At 41.6% G+C, this 22054-nt stretch overlaps 1 protein-coding gene across 10 annotated transcripts in view; it reads left to right on the top strand.

Annotated features, from left to right (window-relative positions):
- Window positions 1-22054, top strand: part of LOC120537999 (voltage-dependent R-type calcium channel subunit alpha-1E) — a 368732-nt gene that overhangs the window by 319961 nt on the left and 26717 nt on the right. For all 10 annotated transcript variants that reach the window (XM_039767331.1, XM_039767338.1, XM_039767337.1 and 7 more), the window contains 4 exons: window positions 6964-7069; window positions 10331-10438; window positions 15607-15707; window positions 15825-15931. In XM_039767331.1, coding sequence (XP_039623265.1) covers window positions 6964-7069; window positions 10331-10438; window positions 15607-15707; window positions 15825-15931 — 422 coding nt within the window. The remainder of the gene's footprint in view (window positions 1-6963; window positions 7070-10330; window positions 10439-15606; window positions 15708-15824; window positions 15932-22054) is intronic.

Below are 22054 nucleotides of genomic sequence, written 5' to 3'. Positions count from 1 at the left end.
CAACATACCGCAGTAAAATTCCTGATTGACTACAAATGGCATCTTCACAGCACAATTTCAAAGGTCCAACCTCTCTACCAGCTACTAAGAAAGACTGGGGCAAGTCCAAAGACTGCTGGGTGACAGTCAGCATCTGATGTGTCCCAATACAACTGCACATAAAAACCAAATTGTGATATGTGGTCTAATGGCTCATCAAGAGGTGTTAATGACCACACACATCATGAACAGATGTGAAGAGAAGTTCTGTTCACACTGCTCATGTATATGCTCGGAGTTTGGTGTCAAATTCTGGTTACGCAAAGAGTACTCCACCCAACGATAATCTTTTTTGTTATCTGTCAGCCGCCTTGTTTTGTTTGTAGTTGTGACTGAGAAAAAAATTATAAACTTAGATTTTAATGGAGAACAAAAGTTGCAAAATTCCAGCTACAACGGAGCTGAAGGGGAACTCAATTTGAAGAACAGCAAACAAAATCAAAACAACCACTGAAAACTCAAGTTACTTGTGTGGCACAATCCAAATATCAGGTGTCCAGTTATATGCTTAAAATATCCCAAACACGTGGATTTTTTGCCAATATATTGTTAAATAAATCATTGATGGAAAATTGCCTCATGCAAAAGAGTGAAAACGCTCAGATGAATAAAGTCAGGAATCCCGTCATCGGTTCAAAGTCCATTTGAGCATGCTTAACTCTCATACACAAGGAATTTTTTCCCTTTTCCTATTGAAAATGAAGGCCCTGTGAAAAGAAAATAATAATGAGGTGATTGGAACTCCAAATTTTTTGCTGAATGTGAACACAAAAACAAATTGGGATCTGATCAAATCATTACAAATCTTCAAAAGCATCAACAAAATTAATCCCACTATACCAGTCTTGATATGAGGATAGGCATTTGAAACAGACAACAAAAAGCTGAACATAGAGTACGACAAGAACATTGATCAAACTCTGGTGCTGCTGAGAAAAGCATGCCACAAGAACAAGAAATATGGGACCAGGAGATAAACGGGGGGTCTTGAATCAAAAGCAAAGCTGAAACCTGGAGTTCAGAACTACCTAGCATCTAAGCCAAATATGTAATCCTAACTAATAGTCTATAACCAAAAATCATTCAGTGCTTGAGGAATTTCAATAGATATGTGTAATTTGGTTTTCTTTTGAGAATCCACAAACTTGGACACCTTTAGAAACCTTGGTCTGTTATACCCTCATGACTTCTGACGTAACCCATATAATAACAATAATCTGCACAAAATGGAGGCAATAAAATGTTGTTGATAGAAAACGTAAAATCTTTAAATGACCTTAAAACAACAAAATGTGAAAAGGTTCTGCACCCAAGAAACATAAAAGGAAAAATAATATTCTGGAAAAATGATAACAACATAATAATGCAGAAGTGTCAATCATAACACAAACTGATCAAACATTACAGTGGAATCAGAACGTACTCGGACGCCTTCCCTTCCTGCACATTTTTGCCCAACAATCTTCACTCAACAATCCATAATGACATGAAAATATGTGACAAGAAAGGTTTGCAAATTTATTAACAATCAAAAACTGCAATCTTTCATTAATGGAAGTATCCAGAACCTTAATTCAGTACTTTGTCGAAGACTCTCTGATAGCAATTCTAGTTTCAGGCCTCTTTGGGTAAACCTCTTCAAGCTTGGAATCCCTGACATTCTTGGTAGATCCTCTCAAGCACTGTCAGCTTGGATGGGAAGTGACTGTGAACTGCCACCTTCAGGACTCTCCGCTCAAGTTCAATGGGGATTAAGCCTGGGTGAGTCAATGACACTAAGAGACTTGTCATGAAGCCACTCCACCATTGTCGCTTTGGATCACTGTCATGCTAATAGGTGAACCATCGCTCCAGTCTAATTTGGTGTACACTCTGAAGTAGGTTTTCTATAAGGACTCCTCTGGATTTGCTTTCCCTCAATTCTGACCAGTCTTACTGCCCCTGCACCGTCATATCATGATGTTTCACAGCTGGGACGATATTAGGCAGGTGATAACTAGGTCTTCGCCAGACATAGTGCTTGGAATTCTGCCCGAAGAGTTCAATTTTTGTTTCATTACACCAGAGGAACTTCTCCCCCATGCTCTCAGAGTCCTTTCAAAGCCATTTGGCAAACTCCAAGCGGACTGTCATATGTATTTCACTCAAAAGTGGCTTCCGACTGATTGATGGACTGCTGTTGAGTTGGTCATCCTTCCTACAGGCTTTCCCAATAGATGGCTTCTGATGCTCTGTTAGAGTGACCATTGGGTTCTTGGTCACCTCCAAGACCAAGGCTATTCTTGGCCAGACGGCTGACTCTAAACTTCTTCCTCTTCACAATCATTGACGCCGCTGTGCTCTTGGTACACTCAAAGCTTTAGAAATAGTTTGATATCCTGGCCCTGATCTCTGCCTCTCCACAGTTTGAGTGTGGTGGTCCACAGAGACTTCCAGGGTGTTCATGGCTTGGTTTTTGTCCTGACATGCAGTGTGAATTGTGGGACCTTCTATACACAGGCACATGTGTGCCTTTCTTAGCGATAGCCAGTCAATTCAATATGCACACAGGTGGACTCCAATCCGGTTCTTGTCACATCTCTAAGACAATGAAAGCAAACAGGAGGCACCTGAGCAGAGTCTGAGCACAGAAAAGGGTCTGACTACTTCGAGGAGATTTCAGATTTTGATTTTTAAGAAACCCTTTCCACAAACATGTCTTCCCTTTGTCATTATGTTTATTGAGTGTGAATTGATAGGGATAAAAAAATGACAAATCTATCCACTTAAATCTGAACACGGTAAAGTGTGAAGAAAGTGAAGGCTTTATAAATCCACTATATACTGTGGAAGACAGAGCCCCATACACAGACATTAAATGTCCAAAACACACGCTATTTATTGCCTTCTCTTATTTCTGCATACAATGCAGTGCACTAATCAGCCCAAACTCAGTCCCTTCTTTCTTCACTCCTCTTCTTCTCTTTCTGCCGCCTTTACTCCTCCACACACAAACTCCGTCTTCTTCATCCCGACTCCGGCTCATCTACTGGAGTGAGGCAGCCCCCTTTATAATGCTCTGGATGTGCTCCGGGCACTTCCTGGTGTGGCAGAAGTGCTGTATGAGCACCCAGAAGCAGTCCGGGTGTTCCTGGAATTACTTCCGGTTGTGACGGAAGCGCTATATTCCAGGGCTCCTTAATTCTCCAGGCGCCACCTAGTGGTGGCTACGGGTCCCAACAAGGATGAGCTTCCCAGCTCTGTTCCTGTGGCCCCCATGCAGACCAGGGCGGCTGCGCTCTCGTGTCCCAGGGGAGGTATTGTCCCTTTCGTGGTCCTTCCAGGCATCCCAGTTGGGTAGGGTCCCCAGCCATCTGCCACATTATAAAGAAGGTCACCCTGCCATCTTCTAAGAAGAGACCAGAAGTGACAAGAGCATTTAGGTAGCCAGTAAGGGAAGTGTATCTGAGTCTCCCCTTGTTTGAAAGATTTCTCATTTTCCTGCAGCTCTTATAACTCAATCTCTATACTGGCTTCATTGTTCCACAACATCTCAAGAGGCTACACCAATACCTACTCACAAGTATTTATTTAAACTTGAAGCACAAGCATATTATGCGACTTTCATAGCACAACAGACCCTAATTAAAACGTAGCACACGTTGAGATCAAATAAAAACAAAAAAAAATATTTTTTTTTATTATACAAGAACAATACAAAGAAAGACAGCCAGAATGGCACAACAGAATCCTAAAATTTAAAAGTGCTTTTAGAGGACTGTGCACACTGTTAACAAAACATAAAAAAAAATCACTAGACAAGATTTGTGATCCAAAAATTGCAGTCAAAAAATCAAAATGACAAAAAAAAAATAAAAATCTCTAAAGATGCAAAGACAGGCCAGGATCGCACCTGTCACAAAGGCACCATTCGCCACCATCCAAAATCCCCCATTTGTATTTCTCCGTGCCCCTCATCCTGCGATTGTCACATAAATCATGCTGCACAACAACAAACACCAATGGGAGAGGAACCAAAGGGCAGAGGCCGACAAGTTCAGAATATTGCGACACCCTTGCTTTATCACTGGAATGGTATTGCACAGATGCAGTGCCTGGTTTCCTTCAGATGCGACGCTTAGAATTGAGGACATACGGTTCAATCTTGGTTTCATCAAACCCCGAGAATCTTGAGAGCCCTTTTGGTGCCTTTTTCCAAACTCCAAGTGGGCTTTCATGTGTCAGCAGGACACCCCGCATAAGGCCTAAATCAAGTGGGGTACTGCAGTGATGGTTTCTGGAAGATTCTCTCAATTTCCACATAGAGGTCTTGGCCACCTCTCTTATCAAGGTCCCTCCCCACTGATTGCATATTTTGGGCAGGTGGCCAGCTGTATGAAGAGTTCTGGTTGTTCCAAACTTATTTCATATAAGAAAACTGGAGGCCACTGTACTCTTGGGAACCTTCAATATGGCAGACATAATAATAATAATAAGAAGAAGAAGTTACATTTATTGAGTGCCTTTCACAAACTCAAGATCGCTTTACATACAGAGTAAAAAAGAAATGACACAGATGACAAAAGTTCTAAGAGGAAAGTTTTAAAAGTGCAGAAAGAGGAGCAATCTCGGCGAGACTGAAGAAGAGAGTTCCAGAGTTGAAGGGCTATAGCATTGAAGGACCTGCCGTCCCAGGGAGGAGAGTCTGGTGCGTGGGACAGTAAGGAGATGACTGCTCGAGGACCTGAGAGAGCGACAAGGAGTGTAAGGAGGTGTGAGAGGTAGAGAGCGGTGAGGTTATGCAGGGCTTTGGAGGTGAGAAGCAGAATCTTGAATTTAATCCTTGATGGAACTGGTAACCAGTAGAGAACGGGGGAGATGTGAGTAGAACGCTTTGTGTGGCTGCAGAGTTCTGAACATACTGTAGCTTCTGTATAGATTTTGCAGGGAGGCCAATGAAGAGGAAATTACAGTAATCAATACGAGACGTTATGAAACAATGAACCAGAGTTTGAGCATCATTAAAGGACAGAAATGGATGGAGGCAGGCAACGTGACGGAGATGATAGAATGAAATTTTGGTAAGGGACCTAATGAGTAGCTCAAAGTTAAGTGAAGAATCAAACATCTTGTAGCCTTTTCTCAGATCTGGGTCTCAACACAATCCTATCTCTAAGCTCTGACTGACTACTAAGATGGACAATTATGAAAGCAATGTAGATTTGGAAGAAGGATAACTAAAAAGGGCACTATCTAGTGGGCTAAACCTCTTTATTCTGGGATTCTTCCTCCTCCTCTTTCCCAATACCACTTCAGCTGTTCAGAATATAACAAGAAAGGCAGAGAAAATGGCCAGATTGTTTATGTCCTGGCCTGAGATGGTGGTCTTGCTTCTACTGGATATGGATTACATGACCCTTTCTTCAACCTCCAGACCCATCTGCAAGGCATGTCAGTCAATCCCAAATTCATGATGATTTCCCCAAAGAAGGAAAACGTTCCTTCAGGACCCATCTGCAGTTATCTGTACAGGTCTCCTGGTGACAGAGAAAACGAGGAGAGGCATGTCACTCCTTCTAATAGAGGGCGCAGCGCAGGCTCTGGCAGTGTGAGGAGCTGCCACTTAGTCTGTCTCCGGCGTGTAAGATCGGATGTCCCTGTTCATGCAGAGCGTGGAGACACTCAAACCCCCAAGGGAAGGTGCAGATGTGCCAACGTGGCAGGTTTATCACACTGACGAGTCATGTGACACATACGGTATGCTTAGCCTGTCAATGCTCATTCCTGTCACAGGGTGAAGATGCCAGAGTAAGGAAGTTCTACTGCCAGTTACACGCGGGGGACTGCAATGTGAGCGCCAGGGTTATTAATTTCTTGTGACTGGGATGAAAAATGTGTGATAAACATGACCAAAATCTGGAAACGCTGTTAGATCTTTCCTATCATCTTTACTTTTCAACCAACGTAACCTTCATTTAACTCATCACATCTGTATTTTCTTCACCTCAATCTTTATAATGAGCTGGCACACAGCGCCACAGGTGGATAACAAACAACACTAGCATTTCTCCCATCTCAAAGTGTCATCATTTTGGGAATTATTTTTGGGAGACCATGTACTTCCTTGCCAGAGAACATTTGATATCCTCAACTTTCCAGTATTCAGATTTTAGCACGAGAACATTTCGATCTTGATGACCTCAATCAGTTGGAACAGCAAACCATCCAAAGAGGATATTTAATATTAATGCTGACTGGGCATTCAAACATAATGGGGCTCTTGTCCCACCCAGACAAGGCACCTATTTTGAAATCTGTTCTCAGATGGCACTCTTCTTCACAAAAGAACAGAACCCCTTGATGATCTTCCTATCAATTTACTTCCAGGTGCCTTACTGTAAAGGTTTCTTCTCAGATGGCATGCCAGTCTACTATAGTTTTGGACACTTGCTGCAACTGTTTGATGGAGGAGCAATATTTGAGTCCAGCCATTACAGGATTGGCATGATCCACAGAAAGGGTCAAATCAAGCATAATACAGGACAACCAAACAACCTTTATAGCTTTCTCATGGACTTCTGCATGGAATAAAGCTTGTACAAGGCCATATCCTTTCTATCTTCTCTAGTAAGCCACACCACTTGTGCGGTCATTTTCTGTTAATTCAGAAACCAATATTAAATTTGCTGCAGTGTCCCCTGAGACGTGTCCCACACTGCCCACACCTTGTCTCAGGGCTTCCTTCAGCTTAGCTAGCATCTCCTTCAATCCCTAAATTGACTAAGGAAGAAGGCTATGTCTTTAAGCGTTTTTTTTTTTTAAACAATAAGTAGAAATGAGACTAGTAGTGCACACCACGGGTCAGCACAGCTCACTTCGAGCCGCCCATGTCAGTTGTTGTCGGATTATGGTAACCTCATGCCTCTTGCCTGTTGCTTTTCATAGAGGCTGGTGCTGATGAACATGCCTGTCGATGAAGAAATGTCGGTGCACTTCACCTCCACACTCATGGCACTAATAAGAACAGCCCTGGACATCAAAATTGCAAAAGGTGAGGAGAAAACATAATGTGTTGCTGAAGTGCTTGCCCTGCTGAAGATACGACTCACCAGTAATCTCCACGGGCATTATGGAGGAAGGTGGGTGGGTGGCAAGAGCCATCAGCCAAGCCTCCATTAACTGTGTGTTGCATACACTGCAGATTTGTTTCTATGTTGAAAATACAGAGCCTTCAGAAAGTATTCAGATGCTTTCGCTGTTCACATTTTGTAAAATTGCAGTCTTGAGCTAAAGTCACCCATTTTACATTCATCAGGCATTTTAGCAATTTTTGGCAGCCCTTCCTGCTTAGAGTCTTCTTGAGCCCAATGTGACGAGGTTCACACACCTTGATTTGGGGGGTTTTCTGCCATTCTTCTCTGCAGATCCTCTCAAGCTCTGTCAGGTGGGAAGAAGGTTATTGGTGGACAGCTATTTTCAACTCTTGTTCTAGTATGTTCAAGTCTGGGACCTGGCTTGGCCAATCAAGAGCATTCACAGACCTGACCCTAAGCCTCTTCTGTGATGTCTTTGCTTTGCCCTGTTGGAAGGTGAACCATCTGCATTGTGCCTAGTCTTAAGTCCAGATTGCACGGTGCAGGCCTCTCTATCAAAAAAGAAAATCTTGAGATAAGACTATTTCCAAGAGATTTATTCAAGTCTCGTGAGACGAGACTATTGCCAAGAGATTTTTTCAAGTCCCTGCCCTCCTTTAAACCATTTACAGTTAACAGCCCATGCCCACGGTCTTTTCACCTCTCATTGTTGTGAATGCTTTTGTCAGACACAGTTCCTGCGTTCTCAGCTCTTATGAATTTTTACGTTTTCCTCATTTTAAGTTCCCAATTAAAGAAGATGTATTATGTCCGAATCTTAATGAACAATTTCACCCTGAAGTGTTATCAATAGAAGAAATGAGTACATGGGCAATCCTAGCAGTGAGAAACGATGAAGTCAAACGAATTAACACAAAAATGTCAATCGGTTACATGACAAATTAGTTAAATGCGTATCAATAGACTATACTGAAACAGTTGGTGGTGATGGTGCGGAAGATGAAAACATCAACTTACAATGTCCTGTAGAATATCTACAACCGTTAACACCGTCCGGTCTTCCACCGGCTGAATTACTGTTGAAAGAAGGATGTATCATGATGTTGTTGCGTAATTTATGTCCGAGTGATAGGCTATGCAATAGGACAAGATAAGTTGTATTCAAAATTGGTCGAACAAGTCTGACATGTAAAATTTGAACAGGCGACAAGAAAGGTAATGTAGTACATTTTCAGTGGAAAACATTACACACCAAAGGAGATCTTGATATGCCATTCGTATTAAAACATTTACAGTTTTCCGTTAGAATAGCTTTTGCTATGACAATTAACAAATCACAGGGGCAAAAATTCGAAAAAGTCGGTTTATTTATTTATTATTTTAGAAAGAAACGATATTCACTCACGGGCAGTTATATACATTGCATTGTCACGATTTAAGTTCAAACACAGAATTAAAATTCAGAGCGATATTGAAGAAAAGTTCATTTCAAATATTGTTTTTACTGATGTTTTACAGTAAAAGTGTAAGCTTAAAAAATATTTGCATGTTAATTTCAAAGCCAATCAGAACAAAAACGTATAACGCAACAAATACCTCCAATGCAACATGAAACATAATTTTCTTTCAATTTATTACGTTTTACTATTTTTTTACTATGGTTAATTACTCACTATAATATAAAATAGTTCTATTATGCATATTTTTGTTAATCTGTTTAAATTGTACATCCGCTTCACCATACGCGAACTGCAGAGCCGTGAAGTGCCTAGCACGTACAGTAGTTCCCGCATGAGGGTTGGCGAGCGAAGTAAGCAGGGGGCACAGCCCCCTAGTTTTCATTAAGGATATTTCTATACTTTGTTCCATTTAGCTTTCCCTTTTCCCTGACTAGTCTTCCAGTCCTTGATGCTGCCACCACCATGCTTCACTATTGAAATGGTATAACAGAGGTGATGAGCGGTGGCCTGGTTTCTTCCAGACATGGCACTTAGAATTGAGGTCAAACATTTCAATATTCTCTGGTCTGATGAAGCCAGGCTTGTTTCTCCCAGTTTGGGAGTCCTCCAGTCCAAGATGCTGCCACCACCACTGCTGGAATGGTACTGTTAAGATGATGTGCAGTGCCTGGTTTGCTCTGTTCTTCTTTCCCTCAACCTTGACTAGTCTTCCAGTCCCTGATGCTGCTTTTGCCATGCTTCATCGTTGGAATGGCATTGCACAGATGAGAGGCGTCTGGTTTCCCCAAGATGTGATGCCTAGAACTGAGGACAAACAGTTCAATCTTGGTTTCATCAGACCACAGAATCTTGTTTTCCTCACAGTCTGAGAATCTTGTAGGTGCCATTTTGCAAACAATAAGTAAGTTTCCATGTGTCGCCTGCCCACTCTGCCATAAAGCTCATATTAATGGAGTATTGCAGTGGTGGTTGCCCTTCTTGAAGTTTCTCCCCATTTCTACATTAGAGTCTTGGCTGCCACTCTTACCAAGGTCCTTCTCCACTGACTACTCAGTATGGGCAGACGACCAGCTCTATGAAGAGTTGTGGCTCTTCTTTCATTTTAAGAATTATGGAGGCCTCTCTGCTTTTGGGGTCCTTCAAGTTGGCAGATGTGGTTTTGTATCCTTTCCCAGATTTGCACCTCAAAACAATCCTGTCTCTAAGCTCTGTAAGCAATTCCTTCAACCTCATGGCTTGATTTTTTTCAATTGCGGGACCTTCTTTACAGAGGTGTGCGCCTTTCCTAATCAGTCCAATCAACTGAATTGACCATTGGTGGACTCCACACATCAACGATGATTAACTGGGATGAACCTGAGCCAGATTTCAAGTATCATAGAAAAGTGTCTGAATGCTCGCGCCAGTGTGAGATTTCAGGTTTTTCTTTTTAATAAATTTGGAAAATTCCTAAATTCCTGTTTTCACTTTGTCATTTTGGAGTATTGAGTTTTATTTGACGAAGGGAAAAATTAATTGAAATGATTTTAGCTCAAGGCTGCAAGAAAACAAAATGTGTAAACAGTGAAGGGTCTAAAGACATTCTGAAGGCACTGTACGTGATGAACGCCTGAAATAAAACTAACAATCCAAACTAACCTATGGTCAAGGCACTTCTCCACGTAGTGAAGCCAAGATGCCGGCACTCCGAGATTGCTGGTGAATTATTACCTCAAGACTCAGTTACTGACCACCTCCATTTCTGATCTCACTCTTCAGGTGGTGAGGACAGACAGCAGTTTGATGCCGAACTGCAAAAAGAAATCAGCTTGATTTGGCCCCATCTGTCGCAGAAGTCACTGGACCTGCTTGTTCCGATTCACAAAGGTAACTTTTTATTTATTTTTTCTGAACAATTTCAAAATGTTTGTTCTCCATAGCAGAGAACATAAAATTGAAAATTCAGCCTTACATGGTGTCCTCTGTTGCTTAGGGAGTACTGTTCATACTTTACTTTTCCCAGGAAATGTGGTCATGTACTTGCTTCTAAGATTTACATGGACATGCTACTAATGGTCAATCAAGGTGGCACATTGATTAGCACTAATGCCTCACTGCTCCAGATATCTGTGTTCAAATATCAGACCAGACACTGCCTGTGTGCAGTTTTCCCAGTAACTCCCTTGTCTTTTCTTTCTGATACTCTACTTTTCATTCAAAATCCCAAACAGGTCCATGTTAAACTGACAATTCTAAACTGAGGAGTATGGCAGTGTGCGTGAGTGTCCAGCATTGGCTCTTGCCTTGTGGCCAATTCTGTCAGGATTTAGCGAGACTTAACAACCTCAAGTACTCCTTTTGCACTCCAATTTGCTCCTCACTCCTCCGGTTTTCAGTCAATGTTATGTGATATTCGTGTCCAACAGTCATCTGTTATCAGCCTTAAAAAGGGAGATGGAAGTGAAATTAAAGGAGAATTTGTTGAATGTGCTATTTTGTGATGACCTACTGTGTGCTCCATAATGTTTGGGACGAAGACACATTTCTCCATGATTTCCCACTCTCCTCCAAGGTTTAAAATGACAAATCAAAAATACAGACATTGTGATTGAAGTGCACATTGCAGACTTTCATTGAAGCAGATTTGCACATATTACAGTCACACAACAATTTTTCTACACAGCCCCCTCCCCATTTCAGGGCACCATAATGTCTGGAAGACAGCAATGGCAGGTCAATTAATGTCATCATAATTAGTGGTTTGTTGCATATCCCGTGCATGCTACAAATGAAATTAAAATGATTCATAAATGTACTGCAATATAGAAGAAAGGAAAGATGGTAATTACCACTTGGCGAAAGGTCTGAGGTAGAATTTTGTTATCTTTAGTTTCTATAACCGTTGCGAATAATAGTAGAGCTAATGTATTTGAAATTTTCTTTTCTAAAATTCCACTGGGTAGCCATCAGGGCCGGATGCTTTCCCACTTTGAAGTGAGTTTATAGCATCGAGTAATTCTGAAAGTGTCAATGTTTCCAGTTCTACAGCAACTATAGTAACAGTATTAATCTGTGGTAGCTGTAATGAATCAAGAAACTCATTAGTGTCTTATCGTCTTTAAACTGAGTAGAATATAAGGACTTAAAGTACTTTCTGAATGTGTAGGTTATATTTTTATGTTTTTTTTATCTCAGTCTGTGTTGTTAATTGCTGTTATTGCATTACTTACTTTGTGCTTGTGGATTTGTTGGGCTAAGATCTTACTGGCCTTCTCTCCGTGTTCATAATAATGATGTCAAGATTTACAGATAAGCTGTTCCATTTCTGTAGTAGTTAAGATGTTAAATTGTGATTGCAAAACCTGTCTTTTCCTATAAAGTGCCTCATTTAGAGACCTGGCATATTCTAGATCTATTCTGGTAATTTTGCTAACTAACTCAGACGCCTTCTTGGTTTCCAATTTATTTTTGTGAGATACATATGAAATAATCTGTCCTCTTAAAAATGCCTTCAGAGTTTCCCAGAGTGTACCCGCCGAGACCTCTGAGAATGCATTTGTCTCAAGAAAATAATCAATTTGCTTGGATATTAATTCTGTACAGTTCTCATCAGCTAATGACAGGGGGTTAAAACACCAGCTATGAAATGAGTGTGTAGGATAGCAACAACAACATTTATTTATATAGCACATTTTCATACAGTATACAGTAATTTATGATCAGACGGGCATGGTCAGAGATAACAATAGCATACTTTGATATGCAAGATTTGATAGTGGGCAAAAAATTATTGTCTATGAGAAAATAATCAATATCAATTTCCGCGAAGCAGGATTCTTTATTTATAAATCGAATATTTTTGCAGTTAGAGCACAGAAAACCTGTTTACGACCTTCTAAATACATTTTCTAACATTATTAGAGCCCTCTAGACATGAAATAACACCCTTTAGTGAAATGTTTAAACTGTGCTCCAAGACAAGACAAAGATGACAGTTCTATCTCACAATTAAAAGAATGCAACCATAACTTCCTCTTCAAAGGAATGCGCGTCAGGAGCAGAGAATGTCAGAGAGAGAGAGAGAGTGAGAAAAGTAAACAATCAAAAATCAATGGGGCTGTTTGGGCTTTTAAGTATGCGAGGCACTGCCAGACAAAGCAGCTGCAAGGAAGGCAGCAATGTGAAGGTAATCTTTCAGCATTTTTTAGAGGAGCGTCCGTATCCTCTAGGCCAGTTTGCGAACAGCCCTCTCTTCACACTCCCTCCGTCAGGAGCAGAGAATGTCAGAGAGAGAGAGAGAGAGAGAGAGAGAGAAGCAAACAATCAAAAATCATTGCGTACTGTTTGGGCTTTCAAGTATATGAAGCACCGCACGGGAAGCATATCGTACATCATTGAGGAGTTTTATTTAATATGTAATACGTGCTCTGATTGGGTAGCTTCTCAGCCATCCTGCAATAGCGTCCCTTGTATGAAATCAACTGGGCAAAGCAACTGAGAAGCATGTACCATAAATTAAAAGACCCATTGTCTGCAGAAATCCGCGAACCAGTGAAAAATCCGTGATATATATTTAGATATGCTTACATTTAAAATCCGCAATAGAGCGAATCCACGAAAGTCGAAGCGCAATATAGAGAGGGATCACTGTATGCTCTTAGGTTAGGATTTAAAAACCTCCATGGATCTGATAAGTTATGATCTGTTACAAACTGTGTAATTATTTTTGCAGTATTAGATGATTTCACTGTTTTAGCTGAGGATCTATTCATGTCTGGATTTAAAACACAATTATGGTCTCCGGCCATTATAATTTTGTGAGTGTTCACATTAGGGATAGATACAAATACATTTTGGAGGAAAGCTCTATCATCCACATTAGGTGCATAGATATCAATCAAAATCATTTTAGTATTGGATAGATTGCCCATCTCCCTGACATATCACCCTTCAGAATCTGATATTGCATTTGACATTACAAATGGAATAGTTCTGTGTATTAAGATTCCCACACACCTGGTTTTCTTTGTATAGCTGGAATGAAACATTTGGCCAGATCACTCTCTTTGCAAGCGAAACTGGTCCTTACTTAGTAAGTGGGTCTCCTGTAAAAAAAAAACTATCTTGGCATTTAGACTTAAGTGCAAGAGTACTTTATTTCTCTTTAATTCATGACTGAGACTCTTGACATTCCAGCTCACAAAGTTCACTATTTGTCCAATAGAAAGTTTGCTTCAGGATTCAAAATGATTCAGAAAGTATTCAGATTCCTTCACTTTCTGCACACTTTATTGTGTTGTTGATTTAATTTTAAGTACATAATTTTGGAATTTTTGCACATCAGCTTCCACCCAATACATTTTCAGAAAGATTTGCCTATTTATTAAAAATCAAAAACTGAAATTTCCCCTTCCCTTAAGTATTTAGGCCATTCGCTGTGGCACTCCAAATTGTGCTCAAGTGCCTCCTTTTTGCTTTAATTCACCTTGAGATGCTTCTAGAGCTTGATTGGAGTCTACCTGCAGCACACTGAATTAACAGGACAGTAGAGCAGAACAGCGCAGAGGTACCCGTGTACAGAAGGTCCCACAAATTCACATTGCATGTCAGGACAAAAACCAAGGCATGAAGTCCAAGGAACTCTCTGTAGACCTCCATGATCAAACTGTGGTAAATTACAGATCAGGGCAAGGTGATCAACACATTTCTAAAGCTTTGAATGTTTCAAGGACCACAGTGACCTCAAATATTATGAAATGGAAGGAGTTTTGAACCACCAGGACTCATCTTAGAACTGCCTGTCTTGCCCAAACTGAGTAACTGGGCAAGAAGGGCCTTAGTCAGGGAAGTGACCAAGAGCCCAAAGGTCACTCTAACAGAACAACTAAAGTCCACTGCCGAAAATGGAGAACATGTTGGAAGAATAACCATCTCAGCAACACTCCAATCAATCAGACGTTTATGATACAGCGGCCAGCCCTCCTGGAGTTTGCCAAACGTAATTTAAATGACTCTGAGGGAAGGAGAAAAAAAAGACTCCCTGATGTGATGAGACAAAAATTAAAATCTCTGGGCAGAACTCCAAGTACTCTGCTTAAGACAATGAATTGCTCATCCCTTGCCTAATACCCTATTTCTCCCTGCTGAGAAGATTGGTGATGGCAGCATCACCAATGCTATGGGGACAGGGAGTCAGAATTGAGGGAAGCCAAATACAGACAGCTCTTTGAAGAAAACCTGCTGCAGACTGTACACCACCTCAGACTGGCGCAACGGTTCAACTTTCAGCTCAACAATGACAGGAAGCATAAAGCCAAGACAACACTAGAATGGCTTCAGGACAAGTCTCCGCACAAGTCCAAGTGGGCCTGGCTTAAAACCCATACAACATCTGTGGAGAGACCTGACGATGGCAATTAACAGACACTTCCCATCCAATCTAATGGAACTTGATAGGATCTGCCAGGAAGAATGGGGTAACTGCCCAAGTACAGGTGAGGCAATCTTGTGAAGACTCGCCCAAGAAAATCCGAAGCTGCCAAAGGGGCTTCTACAAAGTACTGAATCAAGGGTCTGAATACTTCTCTAGTAAAGAGAGGTTTCAGTTTTAAAAAGTTTTAATAAATTTCTAAAACTCCCTTAAGACATCTTTTCACTTTGCCATTATGGGTTATTGAATGTAGATTGAAGGGTAAAAAGGAGAATTTAACCATTTAAAATTAAAGCTACAACACAATAAAGTGTGTAGAAAGTGAAGAGGGTCTAACTGGACAAGAAGTGCCTTGATAAGGGAAGTGACCAACAACTCAAAGGTCACTCTAACAAAGAGTAATCTGCCAAGATGGGAGAATCTGTTAGAAGATATTCTGAAGGAGTTCACAACTCCTTCTGATCCCACCGTATTCATTAATAAGCAGGTGAAACCAATTGTTACCGCACTGCAAAGGCAGAGAGCCAGGACTGCTTCAGTATCTATGCATGTCAGAAACATGAAAACATTGGTGAAGAATCCACGTTTTTTGTAACCTGCACTTTCATGCCTGTTTTACTTGCAGCCAGCGACCTAACAATTGGCAAAATCTACGCAGCCATGATGATCATGGACTACTACAAGCAGAGCAAAGCCAAAAAGCTAAGGCAGCAGCTGGAGGAGCAGGTTGGACACAAGGCCCCTTTTGAGTCTTCCCTTCATTGGTCATTGGGTAAAGTGAAAGTGGTGAAAAGGTACCAAAGGCTTTTTCTCTTGTTTTGTTTTTGCTTTCTACCCTCACAGAAACACGCCCCAATGTTCCAGCGCATGGATGCATCTTCCCTGCCTCAAGAGATCCTCTCCAGCGCCAAAGCACTGCCATTCCTGCCGCATAGCGCTGGCTCGGGATTGTAAGTGTTTTTCACCATATTGAATAGATGGGGAAATGTGGGCGAACACCACGTGGGTGGGCCTAGTAACATCTGTCCGCTTAATGTCAGAAGTTAGGGTCTTCTGAACTAACCTCCTTAGACAGAGTTCAGTTTAACAAATGCTGCTTGATATTTTACCAGAATTTGTTGTTCATACTTCTGTTTATTTTGCCCAAAATCTTCATTAGAATGTTTTCATTGGCTTACTTTAGAATTCTTTCAGTTTTTAATGTGGTGGCCAAGGGGCAAAGTGGTAGTGCTATCTATCTCTAGAGTTGTTTGTGTGGGTTTTTGACCCTCAGGTACTTTGATTTTCCTCCTACATCCTCAAATATATACCAGATTTGCTGACAATTCCACACTCTACATGCATACTTAAGTAGGCCTGGACCCAGCTTTGCATGCGATGCTGTATGGGATAGACTCAGAACCCTACAACCCTGAACTACACTCAAGGGTTTGAGAATGTTATGAAAATGATACATACATACCTTCACAAACCTGCTGCATCCAGTACATAGGCACAAGAAGCGCAGGGCACAAGGCAGGAAACAGACCCCTTCAGGGCACCGATCACTCAAAGGGCGAGGACACACAGCCACACATTCATCTGCACTTAACACAAGTCGGCATCACCAATCTCCTTAACCAGCACATCTTTGGGAATCTGAGAGGACAACTGGAGCACCCCGAATAATATGCATACAGATATGGGGAGAAGGTAAAAACTCAATATGGTGGAATTGTGGTAGCACTGTAAGGAGACCAGGGTTTGCGTCCAGGGTCCTCTCTGCATGGGGTTAATCCCAGAGTCCAAAGACATGGATGTTAGGAGGATTGGTGACACTAAATTGGGTCTGGTGTATGAGGTTGTTCATTCTGTAATGGGACCTTGAAACCTGTCCGTGGCATGACAGACAGACAGGTACTTTATTGATCCTGAGGGATCCTTGAGTCCTATGCTTGCTGGGATAGACTCCAGCCCCGCCCCGTGACCCTGCTCTGGATAAAGCAGCCTTAGAAGATGCTATGGTAACTCTACACAGACAACGACAGGATGAGCGATTGGAATCAAGGATGCTGCACTTCTGTGGTAGCAGTGCTGCCCACTGAGCCACCATGCTGCCTAATAAAAGGTCTGCATTATGCTCAAAATCTCATAAAGGAATAGTCTGCCCAAAACTATATATATATTTTTTTTCTCTTATGTTACTTATCTCATGTAGTTTGTAGTAATGTATGTGAAAAATTTTGAATCTGATGTCATTGAGGATGGAGATAACAAAGCTCCTGGTGGAGTGGGTGTTAATGGCGACATCACTGTGGACAACAGTACACAGCATTAAAAAGTCCTGTTTCTTGTGCTGCATAATTCACATATCAAGTCATCCAGTTGTACGCTCACAAAAACACATGTATTCTAACTAAAATATGGTTAAATGAACCACTTCCGGAAAACGCTCTCATGAACTGAAACACAACACACTCGGACAGGAACAAGCATTTGAATTGCAGATTGGTCTCCCATTGTTAGTCTTATATTCATATTTCCCACAACTGGAGTAACGCAGGATTATTTACTGGTGCTTTGTGACACTGCACAAGTTACCCGACCTTCTGCTTGTTGAAGAATCTCAGATTCGCACAAGTCCAAGGCAGATTCTCTTCTTGACGTTTTCAATCACTTTTCTTTCTCTGTGCACTTTTTCTGTTGGGTCAGAAATGTCAGTGTGTAATCCTTGAGCACCTCGGGAAACTGTCCTCTCTCCCTTCCTGATCATCCTCTAAACAGCAGATTCCCAGAACAATGCCAGTGATCGAGACTCAACATCAGCAAGACAAAAGAGCTGGTGGTGGACTTTTGGCATACCAAGGAGCCTCTGAAATCAGTCACCATCCTGGGGGAGGATGTGGAAGTGGTTTAGAACTACAAGTACCAGAAAACTGGACTGGTCTGACAACAAGAAGAAGGGCCAGAGCAGATTGGACTTTTTAAGGAGACTCGGGTCTATTGATGTATGCAGTAAGCTGTTGGCGATGTTCTACCAATCCATATAAGTAGCAGTGTGTTGTTCTATGCTGTGGTCTCCAGAAGACGTAACGATGCACAAGGTCTGAACAAACATATCAGGAAAGCCTACTGCATCACAGGGCAAACCCAGGACACACTGGAAGCTTTTGTGGAAGAAAGGATGTTAGCAAAATTGGATGCCTCATGAAAAATCCCCTCTAGGAGATGCTCTCTTAATCGTAGGCTCATTCCACCACTGGGTGCTATGAAGCCCCACTGCTATCAGGTAATTCAATACTTCCTCCCAACGTACTCTTTAGGCACATTTTGAAATTTCTGCACAATGTACTGTATATTGATTGATTGATTGATTGGATTTGTCCTGTGAGTCCGTACCCTTGTTTTTTTTAAGCTTCTGCTGATGTAAGCATCTAAATTTCCCCTTGACATTAATAAAGTTTATCTAATCTAATTTAAAAAAAAATCACATGAAACAGAATGCCAGCCAATGAGTGAACTGTTGCTGTGCTGGGCTCTTGACCAATGAATGAGCTGGGGAGGCGTGTCTTCTGTTTCAGTGTTCAGCCGCGTTCCTTTTTTATTTAGGAGAGCATTTCCCAAATGTGGCTTATGTAAAAACTAGCCACGGTTCCCGTTACTGATATTTAAAAATCTTTGTTCTCTCTTGGCCTACACGTACCTTCAGTGCCTTTCCTCCATATTCCTGTGTGTGTGTGTGTGTGAACGCCTCTTCTCTCAAGCGCATTCCTGTGAAACCTGCTTTCTCATTTTCAAGGTGCCATTCTCGCCTCCTGTCCATTTTTTTTATACGCCACCATTGAAGGGAACTCCCACCGTGCGGCCCACACGCCTTTACTGCTCTTTGTGCGTCTTGCATCTGCACTTCTTCTTTTGTCGTGTCACCAAAGCCAAACTGACCAATCGGACTGCTCAAAGGAACTGGACACACAGCAGCATTTTACTCTATACTCATATTTTCTGTCTTGTTTAATATGTGCCATTTTTGAAGGCAACTCTCTCTGTATGGCTCCCACGCCGTAGAAACTGGACACAAAGACCTTAGTGTTTTATTCTACAGCATATATTTTAGCAAAAGATCCATGGGTTTGAACGTTGCGAGCATACCACTGGATGACTTGATGTTTGGTATTGCAATGGAATGAGTGTGAGATTATTGATATTGTTTGCTGCGGTCCATAACACATATAGACAGATCATAGAATTGTGATTTAGTCAATAAAAAGTGAAATATTCTGTCTGTGAACATTGTTACAAGAAATTACTTTTACCCTGTACAAAGCAGATGTCACAAATGATATGGTTTGTTTGTATAACATCTGCGGATGGGTTATAAAGTGAGTTTTAAAGAATTCACCCCACGTGTATGTAAACTTCTGACTTCAGCTGTATATCAGAGACATGGCTATCACCATTCTGCACGAAAACATTAGACTGAAAATATTTCTCCGCCATCACTATAAACTACATGGGGTAAGTTAACATATTGGATAATTCCATTTTTGGGTAGAGTATTCCTTTAAGTGTGTTACGGACTCAATCACTCAAGCTTTCTAAATTTATTAGCATTGCAGCTGGGACATTTTGCACAGTTGACATGAAAACACCAAGGCTTGGTCTATGCAACCGTAGATATTAAGAATTCCTAGACGTCACGCTAGGTTGGCACAGGGACCCTACAGAGTCAAGCGACTCCACCTTTTGTCACATCAACCAGGCCATTTATGATTAAATTCCTGGGATACTCAACATATACGGGCGGCACGGTGGCACAGTGTTAGCGCTGCTGCCTCGCAGTTAGGAGACCTGGATTCACTTCCCGGGTCCTCCCTGCATGGAGTTTGCATGTTCTCCCCGTGTCTGCGTGGGTTTCCTCCCACAGTCCAAAGACATGCAGGTTAGGTGCATTGGTGATTCTAAATTGTCCCTAGTGTGTGTGTGTGTGCCATGAGGTGGGTTGGCGCCCTGCCTGGAGTTTGTTTCCTGCCTTGCGCCCTGTATTGGCTGGGATTGGCTCCAGCAGACCCCTGTGATCCTGTAATTAGGATATAGCGGGTTGGAAAATGGATGGATGGATTCAACATATACAACAGGCAGATCCCATTTCTCCAGCACTGATAACCTCTAGCGTGATGCCCACTGTTTAGATTTCATCAGGTAAGGTTCAGGCACAGCTTGATTCCAGTGGGCATGGATGGCTAACTGTGGTTCAATCAGGAGGCAAATAGTAGGAATAAATGGAGTTACAGTCAAAACAGACAGGAGCTGGAGGATGCAACTAAGGCCAAACCTCCAGGAGCTGGAAAGCACAAATGAGGGGAAAACAAAATCAGAAGGAAAAGAGCAAAAAATCGAATGTGCCAAACCATTACACCAACAGCACAGTGCATGGGTAAAACGTGACTAATCTTAAAACATATTTTTCATAAGTTCATAAGTGCGGAAACCATATGAGACACACAAAAACAGAACACAAGTAAGAAAATGTGCACACAACGTGGCAATCAGGGGCTTTCGGTGACTTTGTTAACGGTGTCACATCATCCCACTCATCACAATTTTGTTTCTTAAATACTTTTGAAACAATGAGACGTATTAAAAAATAACAGTGATCCTTCCTGGCTGAAACGCCAGCCAATTTGTGCCGTCCATTACACATGTAAGTAAAAAATGGAGCCCAAAAAGGGCTTGTGCTGACTGAAGCAGCTTTCAAAGACAGAAGATTCCAGCTATTGTGATACATGAACTGCACTGACCGAGATGCTATTGTTAGTCGTTGGTAGATCCATGACCCACGTCAGAAGGTCCCGATACCTTAGTATACCTTTCTGTTTGATAAAATGACACAGTGACAAGATGGAACACCACTACACAAATCAAAAAACGGAGTTCAGTTGATTAGTTGTGGATAAAACGTGACTAATCATAAAACCTTTTTTAGAAAGTGTGTAAACCGTATGAAACACACAAAAGAAGAAAACAAGTAAGAAAATATACACAGGACACGGCATTCAGAAGCTTTTGATGACATACGAGTAGTTAATGGTTTGGCTTTTTTTTTTTAATGTTTTAGTCACCTCATCTTACCTATCACAGTTTTGTTTCTCAAATATTTTTGTAACAGTGAGACATTAAAAAATAGCAGTGATAACACAATGTTATTACATCCACTATTAGATTGCATAAAATACCATTTTACAATATCACATGTGACCAGAAGAGGGCGCTGTAATGCACCAAACCCCAAACACAACCTCACCGACACAATTCCCAGTTTAAATAAAAGGTTTATTTTCACAAGAACCTTTCAGTACAGACTTTTGCTTAAATACTATAAAGTCTTCCTCTTTCTCTCTCCCTCTCTCTCTCTCATCTTCTCCTCCACTCCTCCTAGGCAAGCTTCATCCTTTCTCCACTCCCAACTCCAACTCACCAGGATGAGGTCAAGCTGCTTCTTTTATCTACAACCTGGGAGCACTTCTGGTGTTAGGGCATAGCCCGCTGAAACCAGATCCACATGAAAGTAGGGACTGCGACTCCTGGCAGCTCCCCTTGGTGGCACACATGAAACCCAATAGGGCTTCCCCATAGGACTACAGGTCCCAGTATGCACCAGCAGGTGTCCGTGTGGTAATTCTAATCCAGTAATGCTGCCATCTAGCGTATCGAGAGAGAAAGTACTTGTATGTTGTTGTCTTGCCTCAGTCCCTCCACAGTACTGGCCTCCCGCCCTTTGCAATGATCTTTGTTCAATTCCTGCTGGTACACCTGCCCATGCTTTCTGTCCATTGCACATGTAAATAAAAAAATGGAGCCCAAAAAAGGCTTGAGTTGACTGAAACAGCTTTCAAAAGACAGAAGATTCCAACTGTTGTGTTGAAAGAATTACAACAATTGAGTAGCTACTGTTAGTCGTTGGTAGATCCTTGCCCCACATCAAAGTGTCCCTATGCGTCAGTAGACCTTTCTGTTTGATAACACAACACAGTGACAGGAGGAGACATGACCACACAAATCAAAAAGGTGGCATTGTGGTTGGCCATGTGGTCTTG

Source organism: Polypterus senegalus, chromosome 10 (assembly GCF_016835505.1).
Source record: "Polypterus senegalus isolate Bchr_013 chromosome 10, ASM1683550v1, whole genome shotgun sequence".
Lineage (NCBI taxonomy): Eukaryota > Metazoa > Chordata > Cladistia > Polypteriformes > Polypteridae > Polypterus > Polypterus senegalus.
The sequence above is the reverse complement of the archived record's forward strand: the minus strand, read 5'-3'. Positions and strand labels throughout refer to the sequence as shown.